The following is a 22022-nucleotide window of genomic DNA, read 5'->3' on the forward strand; positions in this document are numbered from 1 at the left end:
ACGTTCACTTTAATCAGACTCATGTAGGTGTAGGGTTTGTTTTAGTTACTGTAGCAACAGTCTGTCCACTGGTTACTGTTAAAATATCGCCAACGGTTTCATTACTTCGATCCAGAAATAAACGGTATCTACGCATAAACTTCACCTTCACGTCGTGTGTGTAACTTACACGTAAAGCAACAAAACCATAATCAATCACCGGAGAGTAACGTTACGATATGACACTGCGTCGCGTCGCGTCGCTCTGTGTGTACAGTGTGTTCAGGGCACTGGAGGTCACTTCCTGATTTACTGACTGTCGGCAAGATGTCTCAACACTTTCAAAACGCTCTGCCTCTTTTGAAATGACAACGTTTTGTGTGCCTGAAAAGCGACGGTACCTCCACAGGTGGAAGAAGCCAAAGTTTGTGACTTTATTTGATGCAGACCAGCTCTTCATTCAGTCGTAGCGCAGGTGGATTTATCAGTAGAGACTCGCATGTTTTCCTGGCACGTTTATATCAGTCAGGATGTTTTAAAATGGCGGTGGCAGCGTCACAACAGGTAAGATACTTCCCATGAGCTTTTATCTAGCTGTTAGCGTCACTCTTTCGCAGATAAAAGAGTTTGAACCTTTTGCAGTCAGACACTAACATTAGCCGTTCTGTAGAAGTTTAATGTCTGCTCAACCCAGGAATAGTGAAGTGCACAAACAAGGCGAAAAGTTTTGAGTGGAGTTTAGAGTGTAGATGAATGAAGTGCTCGTGAAAATGGACAGTGTTGATAACAGTGTTTGATGCGTTGTTTATTTGGAGGGTCTGGAGTAAATGTGAGGAGGTGATGGACGCACACACATCTTTCCAGCTGCAGCAGGAACATGGCAGAAGCAGAGCACACTGATGGGGAGTTCAGTGTTACAGGTACAGTCTCCAAGATGTCTGGATATCAAAATATTCACAGCAGTATTAGTATTATTACTCATTAGCATCACTGGGTTTTGAGTCATGAAAAAAAAAAAAACTTCTATGTGTCACATAAATATTTTTTGTTTGGTCACGTTTATGTGTGTATTCAGAAAATGTTTACTAATTAAGAAATCTAGCATGGACTTGAAAGAAAGAAAGAATGAATGAATGAATGAAAAGAGACTACGGGGTAGTTTCAAACTTCTTCAGAGCACTTGCAATATTGACAAAGTAAACCTATATTAAACATCAGTGATTACAAAAGTACTTAATGCAATGGCCTTTCTGTGTTTATACAGTAGCTAGTTATGAATAATGGAGTGCCACAGTGCTCGTCCACTTTTAAAGCATGGTTCCAGACCAGAAGTATTTTCCCCATAGGGATTTTCCTGATTGACTGACTATGAACCAAAAAAAGCTTTCAGCAGAAACAACCAGGTGGTGATTCACAACGATACACATTATGATTTGAAGCAAAAAAAAGTATTTGGAAAGACAAAGAGACAGAAGATACATGACTATATATATATATATATATATATATATATATATATATATATATGCAACGCCTTTAATAAGGGAAAGAAAGCATTGCCAGTCAAAACAAAAATAAACTAAAGTTTATATGTGTATATATATAACCAGTGAGTTTGATTATTTTTTGGGGGGATATATGGATTTTTCTATTCTCTAATTTCTTGGCAGAATCATGTTTAATGTAGGTTAAATTAAGATTAAAAATGTCTCCATATTTCGTCTTTATTAGTAATAATAAACTTTAAGTAGTTTCTAGCAGTATTAGAATTAATGTTTTAATTTACAATTAGACTAGTTTAATTGAGGCCACAAAAACGTTTGCACTAGGGCCTAATCTACAAAATACAGATGGAAACACTTTGTTCATTGTTCTAGAAATGTTGTAACCTTAACTTCTGTAATCTCAGTCATGCAGTCATATTTCCTTTAAAAACAGTTTATCTTTGGTGGTTTTGAGAAGTTCAGAGGATGCTGATTTCCTTATGATGGATTACATCAGAGAACAACAACATGTGACCCTGGATAACCTTGTCACAGCTTAAGTCACTGGAGTACATTTGTAGCAAAACATAGTATGGCTCAAAATTATAGATTTTTATTTTATGCCACAAATCATTAGGACATTAAGTAAATATCTTGTTCCATGAAGATATTTTATAAATTTCCTACTGCAAATTGTAAGGGAAACAGGTCAATTTAGCTCAAAGGGAATCATTTAAGATTTTAAAGGGAATTTGAACAGAATCACTGTTTCACGGCTGTTCACGGAGACGCGCCTGCGGTTCAGTGAACGAGCCGTTTAACATCAAATCTGCGCTGGATACTAATATCCAAACTATAGTGAAAACACTATCAATTAGCACAGTAACAAGATCGGCAGTTTAAGACATTAACTTGTAAGCACAAAACACAAGATACTTCTCTTTTCAATATGAATAAGGCTTTATTAGATAAATCTAAGACATATAAACTAATCTAACATAAACGCACGCACACACACATTCACACAAGTTGCAGGAAGGTCAAAAGTTAGGGAAGGATGAGTTTAAGAGAATGGAAATATGGAAATCCCAAGTTAACAGCAATACGTTAAATTGCATAAACATGAACAACCATCAATCACGTAATTAGCGCTCGCATTGAGTTCCTCAATGAGGTTAAAATTATATTAGATACACCAGTAAAGGTCACAGTCTGGAGGTAAAGTTACTTGCATCTCCTGTGAAGAAGGAGCCTCGGTGAAAGGGCTATCCTGAGGTCGTTGATTGGCTGGAAGTTCAGTCTCTGAAGTGACGTCTTGGGAAGCCCGTGGTTGTTGGGCGTTGGCTGAAAGTGCAGAGTCGTGTTCGCTGGTTGAAGTTGAATGGACGTTACAAAACTTAACTCAGAACACGAAACTCTCAAACGGAAAAGAAAAGAAATAAAGTTTGACGAGACTAGGTTGTGTTCCTTCTCATAGTAGCAGCAGTAGGCAGGCACGCTGGAACCGCGCTCAAAGAACAATGACGACTAACCGCATGGCTAGATGCTTATAGCTAAAGCTAGGTAGCAAAGCTACAAGCTAAAAGCTAAGAGCAGGCATGACTGATAGCAGCAGCTAGACTAGAACTAAAAGCCGACATGGCTAATAGCAGCAGGCAGACTAAAAGCAAGGCATGACTAAAAGCAAAATTTCATGGGATCCAAAGTTTTTAAAACTTCCTTGTTGGCCACCCCTCAAATGTTGCCTTGACCAATCAGATATGTTCTTGGGGTGGGTATCATAAATTATTTGTTTATCTTACCAAGCATGTGGTTCTTGCCTCACAGGGTCTAATTTTGGACATGATTCCTATAACATGATTATGATATATTTTACAAATAAATGATTGTCAGGACAATATCAAGCAAGAAAATGCGATTATTTCAATACTAGACATGACTAGGTATCCTATAGTTATCAAAAGACATACACAATAAGTGATTATACATGATAGTCAAATGTGTGGGTTACACGTAAATGAATATGGAGTTAAGCAATGGAATGATTCATTCATAAGTCTTTTTTGAGTTCATTCTGGTCCATATATAATGTATAAAAAGGGTTTCTTTGCCATTCTCTGGCAAAGGACTTTTCTGTGAAGACAAAGGTTTAAAGCCCTTCCCCCTTAGGAATTTCAGTCTGGTTTCACTGGCTGGGGGGGGAAGTCAATGCAAGTATTTAACTTGATCTCCTGGGTTTACATGTGATGTCCAGCGTTGCATTCCAATCACGAACAATAAATTTGACAATCTCTTCTTTGAATTAAAATTGTCAATAATTGTTCTATTGGTGTTAATGTTGAAAGCTGTTGTGTGAACAAGTTGGTTGGTTGGTTATCTTGTTTGGTTCCTGTGGCACTAGAACTGATTTATGACTTCCTGAGGAATTCAGCTCATGTTTCAATGCACACAGCTCTGATAGACTCTTTGATTTGTCTGATTTGACTCATTTCTGCTACAAAATATATAAAAACTTAATTTTTGATTAGTAATACGCATTGCTAAGAACTTCATTTGGACAACTTTGAAGGCAATTTTCTCAATATTTAGATTTTTTTGCACCATCAGATTCCAGATTTTCAAATAGTTGTATCTCAGACGAATATTTTCTGATCCTAACAAACCATACATCAATGGAACACATATTTGATCAACTTTCAGATGTGTAAATCTAAATTTTGAAAAATTGACCCTTATGACTGGTTTTGTGGTCCGGGGTCACATTTCATGGTGCACATCAGCTCAAAGAGCCAAGAAGTAGCTCTCTATGATTTAGTTGAAAGAGCTAATTATTAATTTGGAAAACAGAAATAATTGTTTAAATCAGTAAGCTATTTATCTTTGACTACAAGAACACAGACGCCTTAAAACTCAAAGACCAAAAATAGAATTGTTTGAATAAGAGAAATGTATGGGCTGGGTCACTTGTGAGACTGTGAAAGCGCTGTTATTGTTTAAGGTGTGTATTGTTGGGCTATTAAAGTATTGTTGTCCTGTCAAAAGATGCAGATGATGATTGCACTTTCAATTGTAGATTTCATGGCTTTGTCGAGGCATGTTCTATCCACAATCGAATATTGGTTTGTAGATTATATGCACATTTTTTTGTTTCTTTTGCAGTAGATGAACATGTACATACACCTGTGAAACACACTGAACCATATTTAATTGAGGAGGAAGAACCAGCAGAGCTCGAATTATCTGTTGCTGCTCCCATTTAATATTTTACATCCATATCAGGCGCAATATAAACATCATCTTTGCCATCTTTTTTGTTTTGAGCTGATGTTCTAGTTTCTACTTTGTTTTTTGTGTCCTTGTTGTTGTGTTCCTGTGATGTCCTCAGGACATATGCACCCCAATCATTCTTCCTCTATCGTCATTAAGTCAAAGAGCTATTTTTGTTCAATTTTGATGGAAGATATTGTCTGAGTGTTGATGTGATTTCTCCTCAGGTCTTTAGGTCACACTTTTGGTCTACTTTCAGGTTACTTTCTCTACTCCTGCACACTTGAGTTTTTACGTCACTCTTGTTATGTAGAGATGCTGGTCTGTGGTGTGGACGGTGTGACTAGATGCTGCTGTGGCTGTTTACTCAGCCATGCACATTGAGTCTCATCACCCTTCAGAATGTGTTTACCTGTGGGGTGACCTGTGGTTAAAACAGTGTGGGCTGAGACCACAGGCCTGTCACCTAATGGAAAATTACCATTTCAAAATTGGGCCAGATTACTAATAATCTGAAGTAAATTGTACCTGTATTTTCAATAGTGTTGCATAACTTATTTTTATTTTGTGTTTAGGGTTGTGGGAAATATGGATTTGTATTTTTTAAATTAGTTTAGGGAGTGATTTTTTTATTTATTTATTCCACTTTATGGGTTTCTAGGATACAGTTGATTTATTTTTGTCCAAGTGACCCTGAGATAAGATAAAAACTGTCTTAAATATTTTAAATTATTATATGATTATTATATGATTATTTTACCATGCATTCATGATTTTTCTTGTTTTTCAGATGCCTTTTCTGCATATAGTTTTGTTTAACACCATTTGCATGCAGTGTCACACAACTTAAGTCTGATGTAGACATGCTGTTACAGTTGTTCCAGATCCAGTCTGAGAGGTCTTAAAAAAAAAAATAATAATAAAATATTATAAAAATTAACAATTAAAAAAAGGGTGACATTATCACTAATCATTTTAGTATTTATTACATAAATAAACGCCAATATAATTTCCCATTAAACCAAAAACATCCATTTTGCCCCTAATGGAAGTAGTCATACAAACATTGGTGTACTGTACTGTGTATATTGCCTGAAGACAGGGTAGTTTTATATTGTGTAATTTATAAAGTAGAAAATGTTTTGTGGAATTAACCTAGAAAGCTGGAGTCAGCCTTTTTTTCCCTAAAAATGTAATTTCCATCATTGTCATTTCCACCACAGAATCCTATGAAAATCTGTATGTAATCTGACATGGTGGAAATGACATTTGTTGGTTCATAAAAATGTTAGTTTATTTTCTTAAAGGAGACAAAACAGCTGTAAGACTTAGTGCTTACAGGTTATTTCCCTTATAAGGACTGATCTGATCTACTTTTGTTATTTGCCTTTCTAGATTTCCAGGTCTCATCGTTCAGCAGCTCTTCTCACAACCGGGGTTTGCAGATTGCCTCAAAGCCTCTCACCCAAAACCATGTCAACCATCACATGCCCTCCGTCTCTCCGCTGCCTCCTGTCTCCCTCAGTTGCAAATCATTCACTCCATGTAATGGCACATGTGATGAGGATGGCAGCAGCTTGGCCTCTCAGGACTCAGGAATCCCCACCCTTGAGATGAACCCTCCTGAGCACACTCAGGCTCGAGTCACCACTGCTGAGCTGGTGCTTCCACCTCCACATGATGATAGTCCAGCAACACTAAACCTGGATATCTCAGATAGCTCCATACTCAAGTCTTCCAGCTTCCCACGTTGTGGTTTTGATTTGGTACACTCTTACGGTGCCGGCGGGCTCTCCAGTGCGGCAGGCAAGGGTACTTTGAATCGCAGTGATGATATTTCAGTCTGCAGTGTTTCAAGTTTAAGTACTGAGTTTTCTGCCACATTGTCTGTCAGTAATGAGGACTTCCTAGACTTCATGGTCACATCCGAGTCCAGTGCTGTTGTTACATTTGAGAATGAAGATGTCTTACACCGTTCTGACAATTCACTCTCACCTCCTACTGACTTACACGGCAAGCTCAGCAGCCCCCAACCACATCCTGTGGGGGTCTCTACACCACATGAGACTAGACCTAAGAGACTGGGTCCACTCGCCAGCTTCTTCCACAGGTATCTTAGCGCTTGCATTAGTAATGTTGTTGAATACATACCAAGAAACTAATGATTTGTTCAGCAGTATTATGTTTATAATTATGTGAGCTTCACCAAAGGTTGCCTTTCAAATAATGTTGCATTATCATTATTATTAAACAAGCTTCAAGCTTTTTCTAATGAATAATAGTTTTTTATTTCTGATTAAATCACAAGTGATTTAATATTTTAATATTTTTCTTTCTAATATATTGTCCTTAAAAAAAAAAAAGGTTGCATAGCTATGATATGCAGTACTTGAAATAACACTGATATACTTCAGCTTTTTTCAGGCCCAATGGTTTTGTGTGTTACCATATCATATGCTGCTGAGGTACTCACAAACATTGTGGAACAGAGAATATGAATTGTAGATCAAAAATGTTGAGAAGCCACTGAATAGCATGGCCATGTCTCCAAATTGTCTGCCCGTTTTATCTCTGCAACATGGACTTTCTTGAAGCCTTTCTCCATCTTAAAACGGATCCAATGTATTTTTTTCCCCGTTGAGCCTCACTCTCTACTATAGTGCAGTATTATTTTCAGTTTCTGTCTTTGTTCTGTGTATTTATTGAAATTCATATTGCTTAAAACTAGTGAAAATATATGTACTTTAAAAAAACACCAGAGAAGGTAATTATCAGTAGAAGTTGCACTCTGTTAAACTCAGTCCTTTTATTTCTTTTCTATATTTGTAAGGAGTCTTTTTGCTAAGAGGATGAAGGATACGGGTGCACAGGAAGAACAGAGAGAGCCCGGCTGGAAGCTGTTTGGTAAAGGTCCACATAAAGACCTTTCAGTCAAAGACTCAAGGAAAACACAAAAGGTACATTCGCACACCTGCACTCATACAAGATCTTACAAGAAGTTAAAATCCAATCTACCTGATTTTGGAGTGTTTTTCATGTAGTAGGGTTGCACGAAATTGTGAAAATACAGTTTCTGTATTCAGTGTATTTTTATGATGTACATTGCTTATTGCCTTACCCGTTTGAATGTTTAGGCCACATAAATGTGATGTTGGATCCTCTTTAACAAATCAAGTTCTTTGATCTGCTGCTTTTAAACTAAAGGCTGAGATACAGTACACTACCTAATGTGTGGTGTGGTGTTGGCACAGTAGATAAGACACATGCCTTTGGTGTGAGAGACCCGGGTTCGAATCCACTGTGAGGCACCAATGTGTCCCCGAACAAGACACTTAACCCCTAGTTGCTCAAGAGGCGTGCAACCTCTGACATATATAGCAACTGTAAGTCGCTTTGGATAAAAGTGTCAGATAAATGTAAATGTGTTGCCTTGATTTACCGTCTGGTGAAGTCAGAGCCAGATTTTAGCCAGTCTGCAGAATTGGACCATCAGAGTTGACCGATTTTGCAGTTTAGTGTACGATTTCCAGTCTGAGGATATAAAAAATGCTTGATTTTTATTAGTTATGTCTCTTTGATGTCCTCTCATGACTGCTTGATATACTTGCTCAGCTGGAAGATATTGTTTTAACAGTGAAACATTTACATTTTTTACAAGTTTTAGATTTTTCATAATGCATGAATCAATCAAATGCAGAGTTATGATAGTGTTGTGAAAGGGGCTTTGTTTCCTGCGTACAGGCCTGTTGTTTGCTTCAGGTCATTTGAACCCCCTGATTCAGCCGTCCCGTGTCCATCTAGATTTCATCCACATCCAACTCCTGCCTCTCTCTCTTGTTTTTGTTCTCTGCAGCTGTAATAGAAGCCTGGGGTATTGGGTGACCGGTTCAGAGCTGCTGCTTTATTTAGGCTCTGTAGCAGTGGCTTATTGGAAGAGATGAGTCAAGATTAGCTTAATATTATGCTTTTGACTTTAAATATTGCAATATTCAACCTGTTTGTTGTCCTTTAAATCTTTATAACTAAAACAAGCAAATGTACTTGTTTTAATTGTAAAGTATCAAGATACTAAAGTGGTTAGAATGTTCCTTGTTATAGTTATTTAAATCAGTGGAAGTTCATGAGATCTGATGACACCGGCCACATAAAGCAGATTATTTATGACTCAGACATGCACAGCGGAGCACAGAGTGCACTGATCACATGAGACTGCATTGCAGAGAGCCTTGTGTTCCTAATAGCTGGAATCAGTTAATATGGCTGCCTGTAAATCATGGATCCTCTCTCAGAACTGTGATGATGACGAGTAACTTTAGCATGCACACACGCACAAATGGACACCGCAGGCGCACGGGACAAGGTCTGGTCCTCTGCATCCCTCTGATGTAGGGCCTCCCAGTTGTGTGTGTGTTTAAGAAGAGAGAAAGAGTGCAAGGAAAAACAGTGTAGAGTAACTTAGCACTTAGCAGGAGTGAGACCACAATAACAGCAGAGGAGCAGGAGCACAGTAGTGTCATGCTACTGTTTCTCAGGGTGTGTCCCATATTCCTTGCGGTCTTCTGCTGCTGCTGTGCCTTGCATTTCGGTCTACAAGGCACTCAAAGTTGTAGCTGTGGGAATACAGCAATGGTGTAGGGTGTAGTGTCTGAAACGCTGGATCCTGAATGTCTCAACAGCACTGAAGCGTTCATGGTGAGTTCTTTTTTTTCCGTTCCTTGTTTTCTGTCTGATGAAAGAAAAGGTGAGGAGAATGACAAGGAAGAGGGAAAAAAGCATTTGTATGGAGGAATTGAGGTGCACGTGGTGTTCATGTGTAAGTGTGTGTTGGTGAATTATATAGTTGTCCTGTTTCTTTGGTTTGCTGTCTCTCTTTCACTCTTATAACTAATCAGTGTCTTATCTTAACTTTTCTACACACATTTGGCTCATAGTTGAAATGCAGGTCATTTTGTCTATAGTTTTATCTCTGAGAGAGTGCAGTGTGGGGGTAAATTAAATATTTATATTCTCTCATCTGCGATAGTGTGTGCTTTCTGACTGCATGAATAAAACAGAACTTATTTCTTTATCTTAGTTTTGTTCAGACACAGATCAGACAGGTTACTCGGGGGATTTAAAGATGGATGCAGAGTGAGAGCACAGATTACTACTCCGGCTGTACACTCTGTGACATGAGACTGTGTGTAGAAACTCAAATGCTGTAGCAAGTAGAAGCAGTAACAAGTTGTTCTTATTTTATTTGTGACTTTTCACAGTTCCTGCTTGTTTGAGAACTTCTGCTTCTGCTTGGGAAGTCGTGGCCTAATGGTTAGAGGGTTGGACTCCCAATCGAAGGGTTGTGAGTTCTAGTCTCGGGCCGGACAGAATTGTGGGTGGGGGTAGTGCATGAACAGCTCTCTCTCCACCTTCAATACCATGACTTAGGTGCCCTTGAGCAAGGCATCGAACCCCCAACTGCTCCCCGGGTGCCGCAGCATAAATGACTGCACACTGCTCCGGGTGTGTGCTCACAGTGTTTGTGTGTTCACTGCTCTGTGTGTGTGCGCATTTCAGATGGGTTAAATGCAGAGCACAAATTCTGAGTATGGGTCACCATACTTGGCTGAATGTCACTTCACTTTCACTTCCACTTGTGTAGTTGTCAAAAGTATTGTGTTAAAAACTTGTGAAAGCATTAGTTCCACGAAGTTCTCATGTCTAAAACCTCGAAATGTATTATTTAATGATCTTTTTCTTGAGGATTAAGCCTCATTGCCATAATCCAAAATCATTTCAGTACAATATGGGGAAAAATGATTTAACATTTTTAATTGTAGTGTTTTTTTTTTTTTTTTGTATAATATGTTGTATTGTTTTTTGTTAATGCAGATTTCATTTAAATATTACAAAACTATTACATCAATCAGAGTTAAATGGAAAAATAAAATTACAATTGTAAAATTATTTTATATTTAATCTTAATCTAATGTTTTTTGTGTGAGAGATTCATCCAGCCGGCCGGTTTGCTGTCATTGTTTGGACTGTATACAATGTTGGCTTCTGCATCTCATGCCTGAAATGTTAACCGCTGTTTTTTTAATCATAAGATTGTTTATATATTTGCTTTATTATATTTTAATTATTTTATAGATGATTACTAAAATGTTAAAAATATATATATATATTTGAATTTATTTGTTTAATTATTTTTTGGTAGGAATATGAAAGGAGTGGACAGTCAAGCAGTTCCACATCTCCCAAGAAGAATGTAAGAAGGAACCTGGACTTTGAGCCACTTTCAACCACAGCCCTTATACTGGAGAACCGTCCAGCGTCAGTGTTCTCGTATATCTCCTCCTGTCCTGAAACCTCTCCTTCCTGTATTGTCCTAGAACAAAACGAAAATAATTTCCATCTTGCATGCAATGTTATACCATGCAGCACAGTAGATAATCAATAATAAAGGAGTTATAAATGTGAAGTGTTTTAGAATGGCTTCTCTCACAGATGGTAGTGTATTCATCTGTTGACAGTTATTATGTATCTGTGTAGGAATCTTCCTGCAAAGCCTGAGGAAGAAACACAGAAACACAGACAAGAATATGAGGAGATGGTAGCTCAGGCCAAGAAGAGAGGTGAGTTTTTCACATATTTGTTTGTGTGTGCGTTCAGTTTTGTGCTGTAGATGGCGCTGTTGCAAAAGCTGAAATTGAATCCTGTTGAAACACATTTGTGTTTTGTGTCACTACATGTGTATGTGTTTCTGTGCAGAGCTGAAAGAGGCCCAGAAACGGAAAAAACAACTAGAGGACAGGTGTAAACTCGAGGAAACCATCGGCAATGCTGCGCTCACCTGGAGTCAGGAGATATTACCCAACTGGCAAAGCATGTCAGTCTGCACTCAAACGTCATTGACACAATATATCACAAAATCAGATATTCTTGTCATTCCATATAATTAAATAACAGACAATAGATCAAAAGAGAGCCAAAAACATTCTAAGGAGCGTAATATTTGGCAAGAGATGTACTGACCAACTAGTGTGAGACATGGACTAGAATTTAGTGCATGTGTGCTGACATGTTGAGCTTAGGTGTTCATGTGAGCTATGTGTGTTTGAATCAGATACAGCTCTTATCCTTATGTCCAACAATCTCTCTGCTATAGCTGCAAATAAAAACTACAAGTGGCTGAAAGTCCAAATATGAAAAAAACAAAAAAAACAATGTAACATTTAAAATATGCTTAGAAAAAAAAAAAAAAAAGCAAATATATAAAATGCTGACTTGCTTCACTCTGTCCTTCTCTTCACCATTCCAGGTGTTCGTCCAAGCGGGTGAGGGATTTATGGTGGCAGGGTCTACCGCCCAGCGTGAGGGGCAAAGTCTGGAGTCTAGCGATAGGCAATGAACTAAACATCACTGATGGTAGGAATGTGTTTTATCTGTGCTTTATCACACACACCTCACACATACTGGAAAAGCACAAACAGGAAAAGATTACTTTGAACATCATTTCTTTTTAATTTCAAATGTATGGATTAAAAAAAGAATATTAAATCTAAATATTGTTTCTTTTCTTTCAAATGTGTACTTTGTGTGTGACACTTTGTACTGTGGTTGTGTTTTGCTCATGGTGCTCAAAACAGCATCCTGTTGTTTAATGTGGTTTTGAATCCCACAAATACATTATTCTGTGAACTTGCAGCTGTAAATAATTTAGAACCTGAATTAGTGTAATGTTTTAATGGTCAAGTTGAGTGTGTAGGACTTCCCTTAGAATAATCAGCACTCTGTTGTCATCTTGAGTGGAGAGGGGGTAATCACTTCATTGGGGTCATCAGGTGAGCACCCTCCTTCCTCTGTGTTTCATTGAAAGGCCCACGATACCTCCAAAGAGCTCAACAGCAACACCTGGCATCCCAGGTGTGCTCCCCTCTGATTTGACCCCTTTAGGTCCTTTTACAGTCCATTTGAGTTCCTTACTATTTAGCCACGGCCAGTTGGTTCTTCTCTCAGCCGCCTCTGACAGAGACCTGAAGACTTGTCGTAAGACCTGTCCTCTGACTCCCGACCTCTTCAGTAGTCTGCTTGTTGCCGTGTACAAAACCTCTGCACCCAACCTCTATGGGGAGCGAGTGTGTTCGCCAGCCCTGTTGTACTGCTTCGGTTATAGGTCTTTTATGTTCATTTGCTTCACCAATTGCAGCCTCCCTTGGCTCAAGGCCTTATTCAGTGTGTTAAACCCAGTGTCCTCTGTTTTGTGAGTGCGGATCATAGTTTCATCTACTAGGATTTACATATGTAAGCATAAATTACCTATTTACATGTAAATTACACATTATTATTTGTGTGTGTGTTTTAAACAGAGCTGTATAACATCTGTTTGGCACGAGCCAAAGAAAAGTGGAATGCCTTTGTAGCCCCATCAGCTGCTGCAGAAACAGAGATTGAAGGTGATTGCTAGACATTTTCATTTTTCCAAAGGTTTTTCTCCTCTCTTTTGCTGGAATAATGTTAATCACATGTAAAACATTATTTATTATCCTTTTTTATTCTTTTACCATCCTCTTTTTATGTTCCTATATTTCTCCCCTTTATCAGCAGCTTTCCTCGCTGTTAAACTCCTTTGCTTTAATGCTCTTTTGTAACTAATTATTGCTTATTTTTCAGATGCAGGCTTGTCTCATGCTGATCGAGAGGCCAGTCTAGAACTGATCAAGTTAGACATTTCCAGAACCTTTCCCAATCTCTGTATCTTCCAACAGGTAGGGTGCATTGTTGTTTCTGGAGTTTTATATCATCTGCTGAATTGTCTTCATATTTTGGGGTTTTATTTTCAGGGAGGCCCATACCATGATGTATTGCACAGCATTCTGGGAGCTTACACTTGTTATCGTCCTGATGTGGGATATGTAAGTCTCGTTCCTCCAAGTGATGTCTAATGTTTTTTAAATGTGCCCTGCACCACTGCAGTGTTTACAGGTGAAACCCCTCTTTATCCCACTATGACCCATATTTCATCTTAACCTCAGTTTTTTTTAGTATTGACTCATACAAAGAGCTGTTCACGGAGTCAAACAGAAACGGACAGAGATGCTGTGTCGTACAGCTGGTTCTGTTCCAGATATTAAACGTGATAAGCAGAGGCTTAAAAATAATAGCGTTGCAATTGTGAGAACGATGAGCAATTTGTGGTGCACAGCCCTCGTACATCCTGCTCACAAACCACAATACCAGTTGTTGGCCAGAGAGTTCTTGCACTTACACCTCCACATAAATGCTGGGTGTGAAGGTCATATTATAAATGTTTATTTATAACAATTATTCTGTTACTTAAACACCTACACTGCAACAATTTAAATCACAATATTTAATATATTTTAACTGCCTTGTTTAGTAAGTTTGCATGAAGAATAGAAATAAAAACTTTAAGTGAAAAAAACTTTTAATTCAGATATTTGAATCGATTGAAAGAATAAACATTTTTTAACCGCGTCTCTTATGCTCACCATGGCTGGAGTCTTAATTATTGCAAAGTTTTGACCAGTAGTGTATTTGTTGAACATGAGCGTTATTAAGACCCATGCTGCATCTGTGCTTGTTATTAGAAGTGTGAATACAGAAAGGAAGCCCTTATATGACGATCTGATCTTAGGGGCTAACGCATGTTGTTTTAGGGCTAGGAATAGATGCTATTTTGTAAGCCTCACTCGTTCATCAGTTTAAGCTTAGCATTAAAGATAAATCCTCATATTTTTAAACTATTATGTGTTTGTTGTTTGATGTGTAGGTGCAGGGAATGTCCTTTATAGCAGCAGTGTTGATTCTCAACATGGACATTGCTGATGCCTTCATTGCTTTTGCCAATTTGTTGAACAAGCCTTGTCAAATGGCTTTCTACAGAGTGGACCACAGCCTTGTGAGTTACGAGCAGTCTTGAAGTCTTTTAAGTTGTGCGATCAATAAGAAAATAGTCATTAGTTAAGACTCTTCACATGCTCTTTTATTTTATTTTTTTTAGATGTTGACATACTTTGCAGCATTTGAAGTTTTCTTTGAAGAAAATCTACCAAAGCTTTTTGCACATTTCAAAAATAACAACCTGTCCTCTGATATTTATTTAATTGACTGGTAAGTGAGGTACTTTGTTTCTTCTGTCAGAAATGTGGCCCTGAGTTTGGAGGCAGAGATGTGTTGATCATAGATCTGCTCTTGTCTGTGTAGGATCTTCACCTTGTACAGTAAATCTCTCCCACTGGACATTGCATGCCGAGTGTGGGACGTGTTCTGTCGTGATGGCGATGAATTTCTCTTCCGCACAGCACTGGGGATTCTGCGTCTCTATGAGGACATCCTCACACACATGGACTTCATCCACATCGCTCAGTTCCTGACGCGCCTGCCAGAATACATCTCCGCTGAGGAGATCTTCTCCAGCACAACCACCATCAGCATGAACAGCAAGAACAAGAAATGGGCACAAGTGAGCATCTTTTTAGTAATTTGACACCTATGGACCAGTGAGGTGGGGATAAAACTACTGATAGGGGAAACCTTAGGGGAAGTCTTCACCACAGGGTTGGCCCCAGAGGCCTGTTGCACTTCGGCTCTTCCCTGGGCTCCTCACTGGTCTGTGTGTGTCCTGGTCTGTCCCTGTAGTTGGTGTGTACACTTAACTGTACAACATCTCCATCCTCTAATGAAACATCAGTCATTACATCATAACCCAAAAAGGGTAGGTGAGTGACTGGAGTGTGATGTAGTATAGCTTTGAAGGCTGTGAGTGCTCTCTCAATGAAAGGAAGTGACAGCTTCCTGTAGTTTTATGTACAAAGGATCTTTCATCTTTGTTTTACATTACTGGAAAGGTTAAGCACTCACAGCCCTAACAGTTAACACCTGAGCAAGCTGCTCCAACAGTAAGGTGCAGGTGGGGAGGGGCAGCTTCAGAGTGGTAAGTAGACGGAGTAGGAGCTGAGTAAAGCTGTTAATTTCATCCAGGGTCCAGTTTTACCACACTAATGACAACCGCCCTCCTTCTTGGGACTTTTACGTTTCTTTCGGTTCTCTGTGTTGTCCTGAAAGGATCCTGCTGCAATCTTTACTCTGGCTTTAACATCAGAGTCTCTTTCCCCTGCAGCTAAATTGTCTTGATTACTTCTGAGAGTTTTGTTAGACCAAGTTAGATCTAGGAATGGCTTTTCTGTACTCAGCTACAAGGCCATCTGACCAGATGCAGACTAATGGTCTGTTGTCATCTAACACACTTTCAGGATCATCGACTATTCTACTGTAAGTTACAGCTGAATGACAAAACCTTTCAGTGCATTCAATTCCTTCTATTCACAACTAGTGACCTTTGACCAATTTACTTTTGGTCCAACAATGTTCTTTAACTCTCTCAGAACTCTTTACATAGACCGGTCTCTGAACATCTTTACTGGCGTGTTGTTGTTCAGAAGTAACAGCAGACTCAAAACTGTTAAATTCAGATTCAGTTGGAATTTGTGACATCAGCTGTGTGACTTCTGCTAACAACATAAATTCAGTAAAATTTGTGCGTGCTGAGGGTGAGCTCTGGGATAGTCTCTATATTTTTAGGTCTTAGCGCTTTGGCAACAGTTTGTACATGGACAACAGAAGAGTTTGGAGGAACACATTCAATTTTCTCAATTCTCTGAGATCTCCTAACATACCTTCAGTGAATTTACAGGCACATCAGTTACTAGCTGGATGGCTACATCTGTTTCAATACTCTAGTATTGCTCTAGATTACGGCTAGATACTCTAGGTCTGAGCTCTTTGTTCTGTTTCTCTAGCTCAGAGTTACGATGAGACTGTTGCGTAGCTAGCGCTAAACCAAATTCTCTTTGGCAGCAGATAATGCCTTTCACATTGTTTTTGCGAAAACATGATCCTAGTACATTTTTACATTCTTCAATTGACCATAATTTTTCTGGATCAATACCAAATTTCTTTATCAAATCCAATCTGACTGACTCTGTTACTATTGAGCACATGTGCTGTCCTAGCAATGATTTGAACTCACTGTCTGTCTGTGAAGGAGAAGCTAGTCCACCTTTCTTAGTTGTTGGAATCAGCTTAGCATTCCTTCTTAACATTTTGTAAAGTCTTTGACACATAAGGACACGAAAACGTCTCTGATCAACAGAGGTTACCAAATATTAGCACGTAAGATAATCTTCCCTGTCTGAACAGATTGTAATTATTCTTTCCTACCGAAACAGAGCATAACTTTTAGCTCTAAAATAAATATTTTAGAGGGTAACTTGGTTAACCAAACACTACAGCTGTCTGTTAACTCTTCTCTGGTGGAAGAGTAGAGGATAACAAATTTGTACTGGTCTTAAAGTTTCTTTTGTATAGAGTTAAACTCCTCAACCCTAGGTTGTACAGAAAGATTCAGTCTGGAATGAAGTCAGATCTTTGTTGAAAATTAAGTTTCATTCTGGATTCAGATGAGAAGCTCTACCTGGGTCATGGCACCAAAAACTGTTGGAAGCTCAGAAGCAAAGACCAGGAGATGCTGGGATATCTTCAATTCAGACGTTCCTCTTTATTAAGTACTCGCTGTGCATCGCTGCAGTCATCCAAGTCTAACCAAAGCAATGTTACTTTGGAGATTTTATACATTTCAAGGAGGATACATAGAGGTGGAGACCATCTAAACAAAGCATGCAAATGCAGTATCCTTGATCTCATCAGCATAACAGTGTCATTCAAATGCATTGATGCTAATCCAATCAGTCTTAAAAAGCCAAATGGCAAGGAAGAGCACAAAGACAAAGGGTCATTACCTCAGATACCTGGGCTTCCTGATTTTATCCCTTTTTTTTACCTCAAAATGTAAAAACACAATGTACATAACTTTTTCAATTTATATATTGTAATATTGGAAACCAGATTTAACATTTTATATATTTATAATCCCACACATCCAAAAAGCAGACACTAGATTTGTAATAACTTCAATGTTAAAAATAGCAGAGTGATACAAGGCTGTTTATATTTTAATTGTGTTTCTATTTCAATAGTCTTTTTCTGTTTGTTTTTTTTGTACACCCCCCACCCCCAGGTTCTTCAGGCTTTGCAGAAAGGACAAGACCGTGGCAGTCCACTACTGAAACGCTAAGGATTCAACACCGGTCTTCTCTTCAACCTCACAGAGACTAATAGAGAAACTCATGTTGACTGTACATGTGTTGTACTCATCAGAGAATATCAGTTCCAGTGGCCACTGTATGTGTCATCTTCCACACACTGACCTCACAGGACTGGAACGGAGGCAACACATCACATGAAGGTACACCCCCACTTTCAGTTAGGTGTGGAAATGTCCTATCATTACTTTCTTTTCTGCCTCCCTCATCTTAAACGAGGCATTTCCATTTAAGCTAAATAAAATAATATATGTTTTGCTGTGGGTGTCTGAGGCTGTTTTTATGTGTTGTTTTTACCATTGTTTCTAAGACTTATTGCACACTGAATTATTATTTATTCTACCTCTTACTCCCTGTCTGTAATCTGTGTTTCTGTTCTCTGTCTCACAAATGTCTTTACTCAGAGATTTGAGTGGATGCTGAAATATATTGCTGTGTTAATGGTATTGTTACTGGATTCTCTGTCCCTTTTTACTTTTCTCTCTCCTCTCTTATCTTTTTAGTTGTTGTTTGCCAGTTCAAAACCAAACATTCTGGAATACTAGTGTTTCTGAAGTTACAAAGTTTGGTTTCAATTCATGCTTACAGAACTGGACTTTAGCATAATAAATGTGGCTTTAACATTGTGGTGCAGCTTGGATCTCAAGGTGGTTAAAGTGTTGAAAAGAAAGATTGAGTAGGAGTATGAGTTCAGTGATGATGGTGGTTTCACAGCATTATGATGACATCTCATATCATCTTCATTAATAACAGAAACAAGCTTCTCTAGATTATGCTGTAAATTATTCTTGATATTCAACAATTCATTAAATTGAGATTAAAATCAGATAAAATCTTATTATTCGTAATGTATTGTAGGGGAATTTACAGTTAAAACCCAAGGACCAGATATGTCGCAATGAAGACCAGGAGTCAGAGATGAGTTCAATTAATAATAATAATTTTACTTGAAGAAAATAGTTTGCAATTTCATCAGCAGAAGTCAGATTCAATACTCTCGATGGAGTTCGCAGGCTGCCCCCATACAATTCATAATCAATCACAGTTATACCCTGACAGAGGATACTAATTGCGTCAATACATAAGTCAACAAAATTCTGATTGGTTCCAAAACCTAGATAAAACTCTCCAAAGACGTATATCTGATACGCTGGACACTGGCAGTTGATCGTTTTTCCTGGGACTGTCTGAGCTTCTCCCTGTACAGACAGATACTAACACACATACACAGAGAACTTATCTAAAATTCAAGGCTTTATAGCACTGGCAAGTGTCTTATCATTAGGGTCACACATAATATGTGGACATTAATCTTGAGGAAAAGAAATACAGCGCACATAAGGTTACACATTTCACTCTTGCTATAACTTGATTAATAGTCAAACAAGAAATCATGTAATAATATAATTAATATCAGTATGAAGGATATGGCAACTCGGCATCCAGTATAAAATACCATGTTAAAATACTTAATCTTTAATTGTTTCATGTAAATAACATGCACTAATATGGCCTAATTTTTGAGAACATAATATGGAACAGCAATAATATTAAACATCCAGATGCTTATTTATTGTATTGATTAGAATTCATGGATGATTATTTTTTTGAGGAAACAGATTTAAATTTCATATCCTCTCAGAGAGTGTGTGTATGTACTGTATGTACACAGTAATATATAAACAAGCTGAAGGCACCAGAATATTGAATGGTTCTTGATATCTTGCACACTCTAAAGTAAGTTTATGTTCAGCTATTATCTAGATAATGTGGTGAGATTATACTACTTTGTGATCACTGTGATCAAAGGAAAACCTCCCACTTTTTCTGTGGTCTAAACCACACTGCTGCAATAAGCTGCTTTGCATTTTTTTTTTTTTTTTATAGATTCTCAATGTCATCTTCATGTTTTGTTTCTTTTTCATTACCATATAGGAACCCCAGAATTTGTTTTGTGTTAATGTTGGCTGTTTTCATTATAATCAGATTATTCATTGCCCTCAATATTTAAATAGCCTATTTTTATATCTGGGGGACAAAAACCAGGAGCTTTAAGTAAAATGCTTTTTGTTTTTGCCAATAAGTCCAAGGTTTTGAAATAACTTCCATAACTCAGAAAAATAACTTTAAAGACTTCATATGTATCCAGTGCTTTCAGTTGTTTGGGGTCATGTACGATAAAAGGAGTGAAGATGATCTTAATTGTAATGAAAGATGACGTGTGTGTGTGTAAACAACTTCATGTTATGTTGTGATTCCTTGCGTGTGTGTACCATCAAAACAATTAATGTTGTTCAAAAGAGCATAGGCCATCCAGGAACACAGGATATGTTGATCATGAAGTATAGTAATGTATTGTGCAGTGTGTGTTTTTTTGTGTAGGAATTGACAGAATTAGGTGTTAAGATAAAGGCATTAGGATGTGAAATGAACACTGAAAGTGTGCAGAGCAGACTGTGTGCATGCAGTCCCACACTTGAAGCTTTCAGATGTTATTTGAGCATGCACTGACACAGGTCTCAAAACACACTTTGACCGGTCTCTGTTCTTCTGTGTTTGTCATAAAATGCTGCTTTGCTTTTGTTGTGTCAGTTCAGATGATATAGAATTAAATAAAGTTTATATTTATGGTCTATTGCATGTTCACTTCATTAGTGATCACACTGAGATGGTGAGTCATACATGAGGTGCAGAACCACAGAACTTTTTCCTATAAGACTTATGAGCATTTTTTTTTTTTTTTTTTTTGATCACAGTGGAACATTTCTCACCTATAACCTGCCCCTTACCAAAACCACACTCACCCCCTCCTCTTTTACCTTTAAAACCCGTGGTAACGTTTGTAGGACTTTATCCTCTTGATATCAGCGTTAACTCAAGAAGAAGAGCAATCTGCAGCAATGCGTCAATATTGTCTTTGTCTTTTTATTGGTCTTCTGGCTGCTGCATTCCTCCAGTCCAGTGTCATGTGCCAGAGTAAGTCACCCGAAAGCTTCATTTTTTATTTGTTCTGTGGTGTGAATTGACATTTATGAATTTGTGAATTGTTATAAAGCTAATTTCCAAGTATGAATTAGTGATCAAATTATTTTTCTACAATGATCAATATGTGAACATTTAAGTGATTGACGTCAAAATATTTATTATATAAATGATATTTGTTTAACACAGGTGCCAATTTACCAGACGAATGCTGTTTTACATATTATGATAGAAAAATCCCCATTGCTAGAACTGAGTCCTACATAGTGACAAGAGTGGAATGCACCAAACCCGGAGTCATGTGAGTTTTCATTTGTCATCATAATCATAATAATTTGTCAAGACTGTTGAATTTAAATCTATTATACTGTGAATAAACTGAGTATAATGATCTCTGTGTAGAGTAACTGTGATCTTTTCCTTCTATCAGTATTATCACAAAGAGGGGTTCTCGTTTGTGTGTGGATCCTCAGCTGAACTGGGTGAAGAGTGCCATGCAAGCAGTCGATGATCGTGTTTTTTAATGAAGCTGTTGTGGTGATGATAAATGCTCAAACTAACCGTTCTGGTTGTTTCTTAAGAAGTATTAGTTCAGAAACCCTCTTCCTGTAATGATCTGTCATTCTTTTAATTCTTATCATGAGCTAAGTATTTCTTTAACATTCTGCTTTTAATGCTAAACTAACTGTTTTACCTTTAACTGTAGTGTTAATTTTACTGCAAAAGAACATGTAAACAGACAATAATCACCCAGTTCTTACCAGGATTACAGGGATGCTTTTAAATACTTTTTTTTAATAGACTGAAGAAATAAATTTGCTTTTGTTTTAATCTGTGTAAAAACAGTTCTCTTGTACAATGTTCTTTATTCTAATAAAACAAAACACAAAATCATCAGCATTTCTCTGTTTTACTGTACATCAGCAATAACGGCATAACAGAGCTTATTCAAAACAAGATCAAATTAATCAAAACTGTATGACTGATAGAAAAAAAGGTAATGTAAATGCCTGGTGACCAAACCTAATTAAAGTTTAATGCACAGTTTAATAATTATTTAATGTTTTTACTATTAATGTATAATAACATGAATATGCAGGCTTATTTATTAATATAACAAAATATTACTATTAAAATGTAATGATAC

At 37.6% G+C, this 22022-nt stretch overlaps 2 protein-coding genes across 4 annotated transcripts; both read left to right on the forward strand.

The window, feature by feature from the left end:
* The first annotated feature begins 255 nt into the window (after positions 1 to 255).
* On the forward strand, positions 256 to 20526 carry tbc1d14 (TBC1 domain family, member 14). Of its 3 annotated transcripts, none has more exons than XM_052562312.1 (15): positions 256 to 543; positions 795 to 899; positions 6126 to 6840; positions 7561 to 7687; positions 10927 to 11042; positions 11262 to 11344; positions 11481 to 11598; positions 12031 to 12137; positions 13079 to 13165; positions 13383 to 13477; positions 13553 to 13624; positions 14503 to 14631; positions 14734 to 14843; positions 14937 to 15195; positions 17809 to 20526. In XM_052562312.1, the coding sequence occupies exons 2-15, from the start codon at positions 857 to 859 to the stop codon at positions 17863 to 17865; spliced, it is 2118 nt and encodes a 705-aa protein (XP_052418272.1). In that variant the 5' UTR covers positions 256 to 543; positions 795 to 856; the 3' UTR covers positions 17866 to 20526. The 3 variants fall into 3 exon arrangements, with proteins under 3 accessions (XP_052418272.1, XP_052418273.1, XP_052418274.1); XM_052562313.1 differs by having other exon boundaries at positions 256 to 542; positions 791 to 899; XM_052562314.1 differs by lacking the exons at positions 256 to 543; positions 795 to 899; positions 6126 to 6840; positions 7561 to 7687 and adding an exon at positions 8678 to 9422.
* Positions 20527 to 20702: 176 nt separating this feature from the next.
* Positions 20703 to 21769, forward strand: LOC127962671 (C-C motif chemokine 8-like). The gene is made up of 3 exons (XM_052562315.1): positions 20703 to 20869; positions 21065 to 21176; positions 21306 to 21769. Exons 1-3 carry the CDS (start codon positions 20794 to 20796, stop codon positions 21397 to 21399), a joined length of 282 nt encoding a protein of 93 aa, XP_052418275.1. The 5' UTR covers positions 20703 to 20793; the 3' UTR covers positions 21400 to 21769.
* Positions 21770 to 22022: the final 253 nt, after the last annotated feature.

This window comes from Carassius gibelio, chromosome B7 (assembly GCF_023724105.1).
Source record: "Carassius gibelio isolate Cgi1373 ecotype wild population from Czech Republic chromosome B7, carGib1.2-hapl.c, whole genome shotgun sequence".
Taxonomy (NCBI): domain Eukaryota; kingdom Metazoa; phylum Chordata; class Actinopteri; order Cypriniformes; family Cyprinidae; genus Carassius; species Carassius gibelio.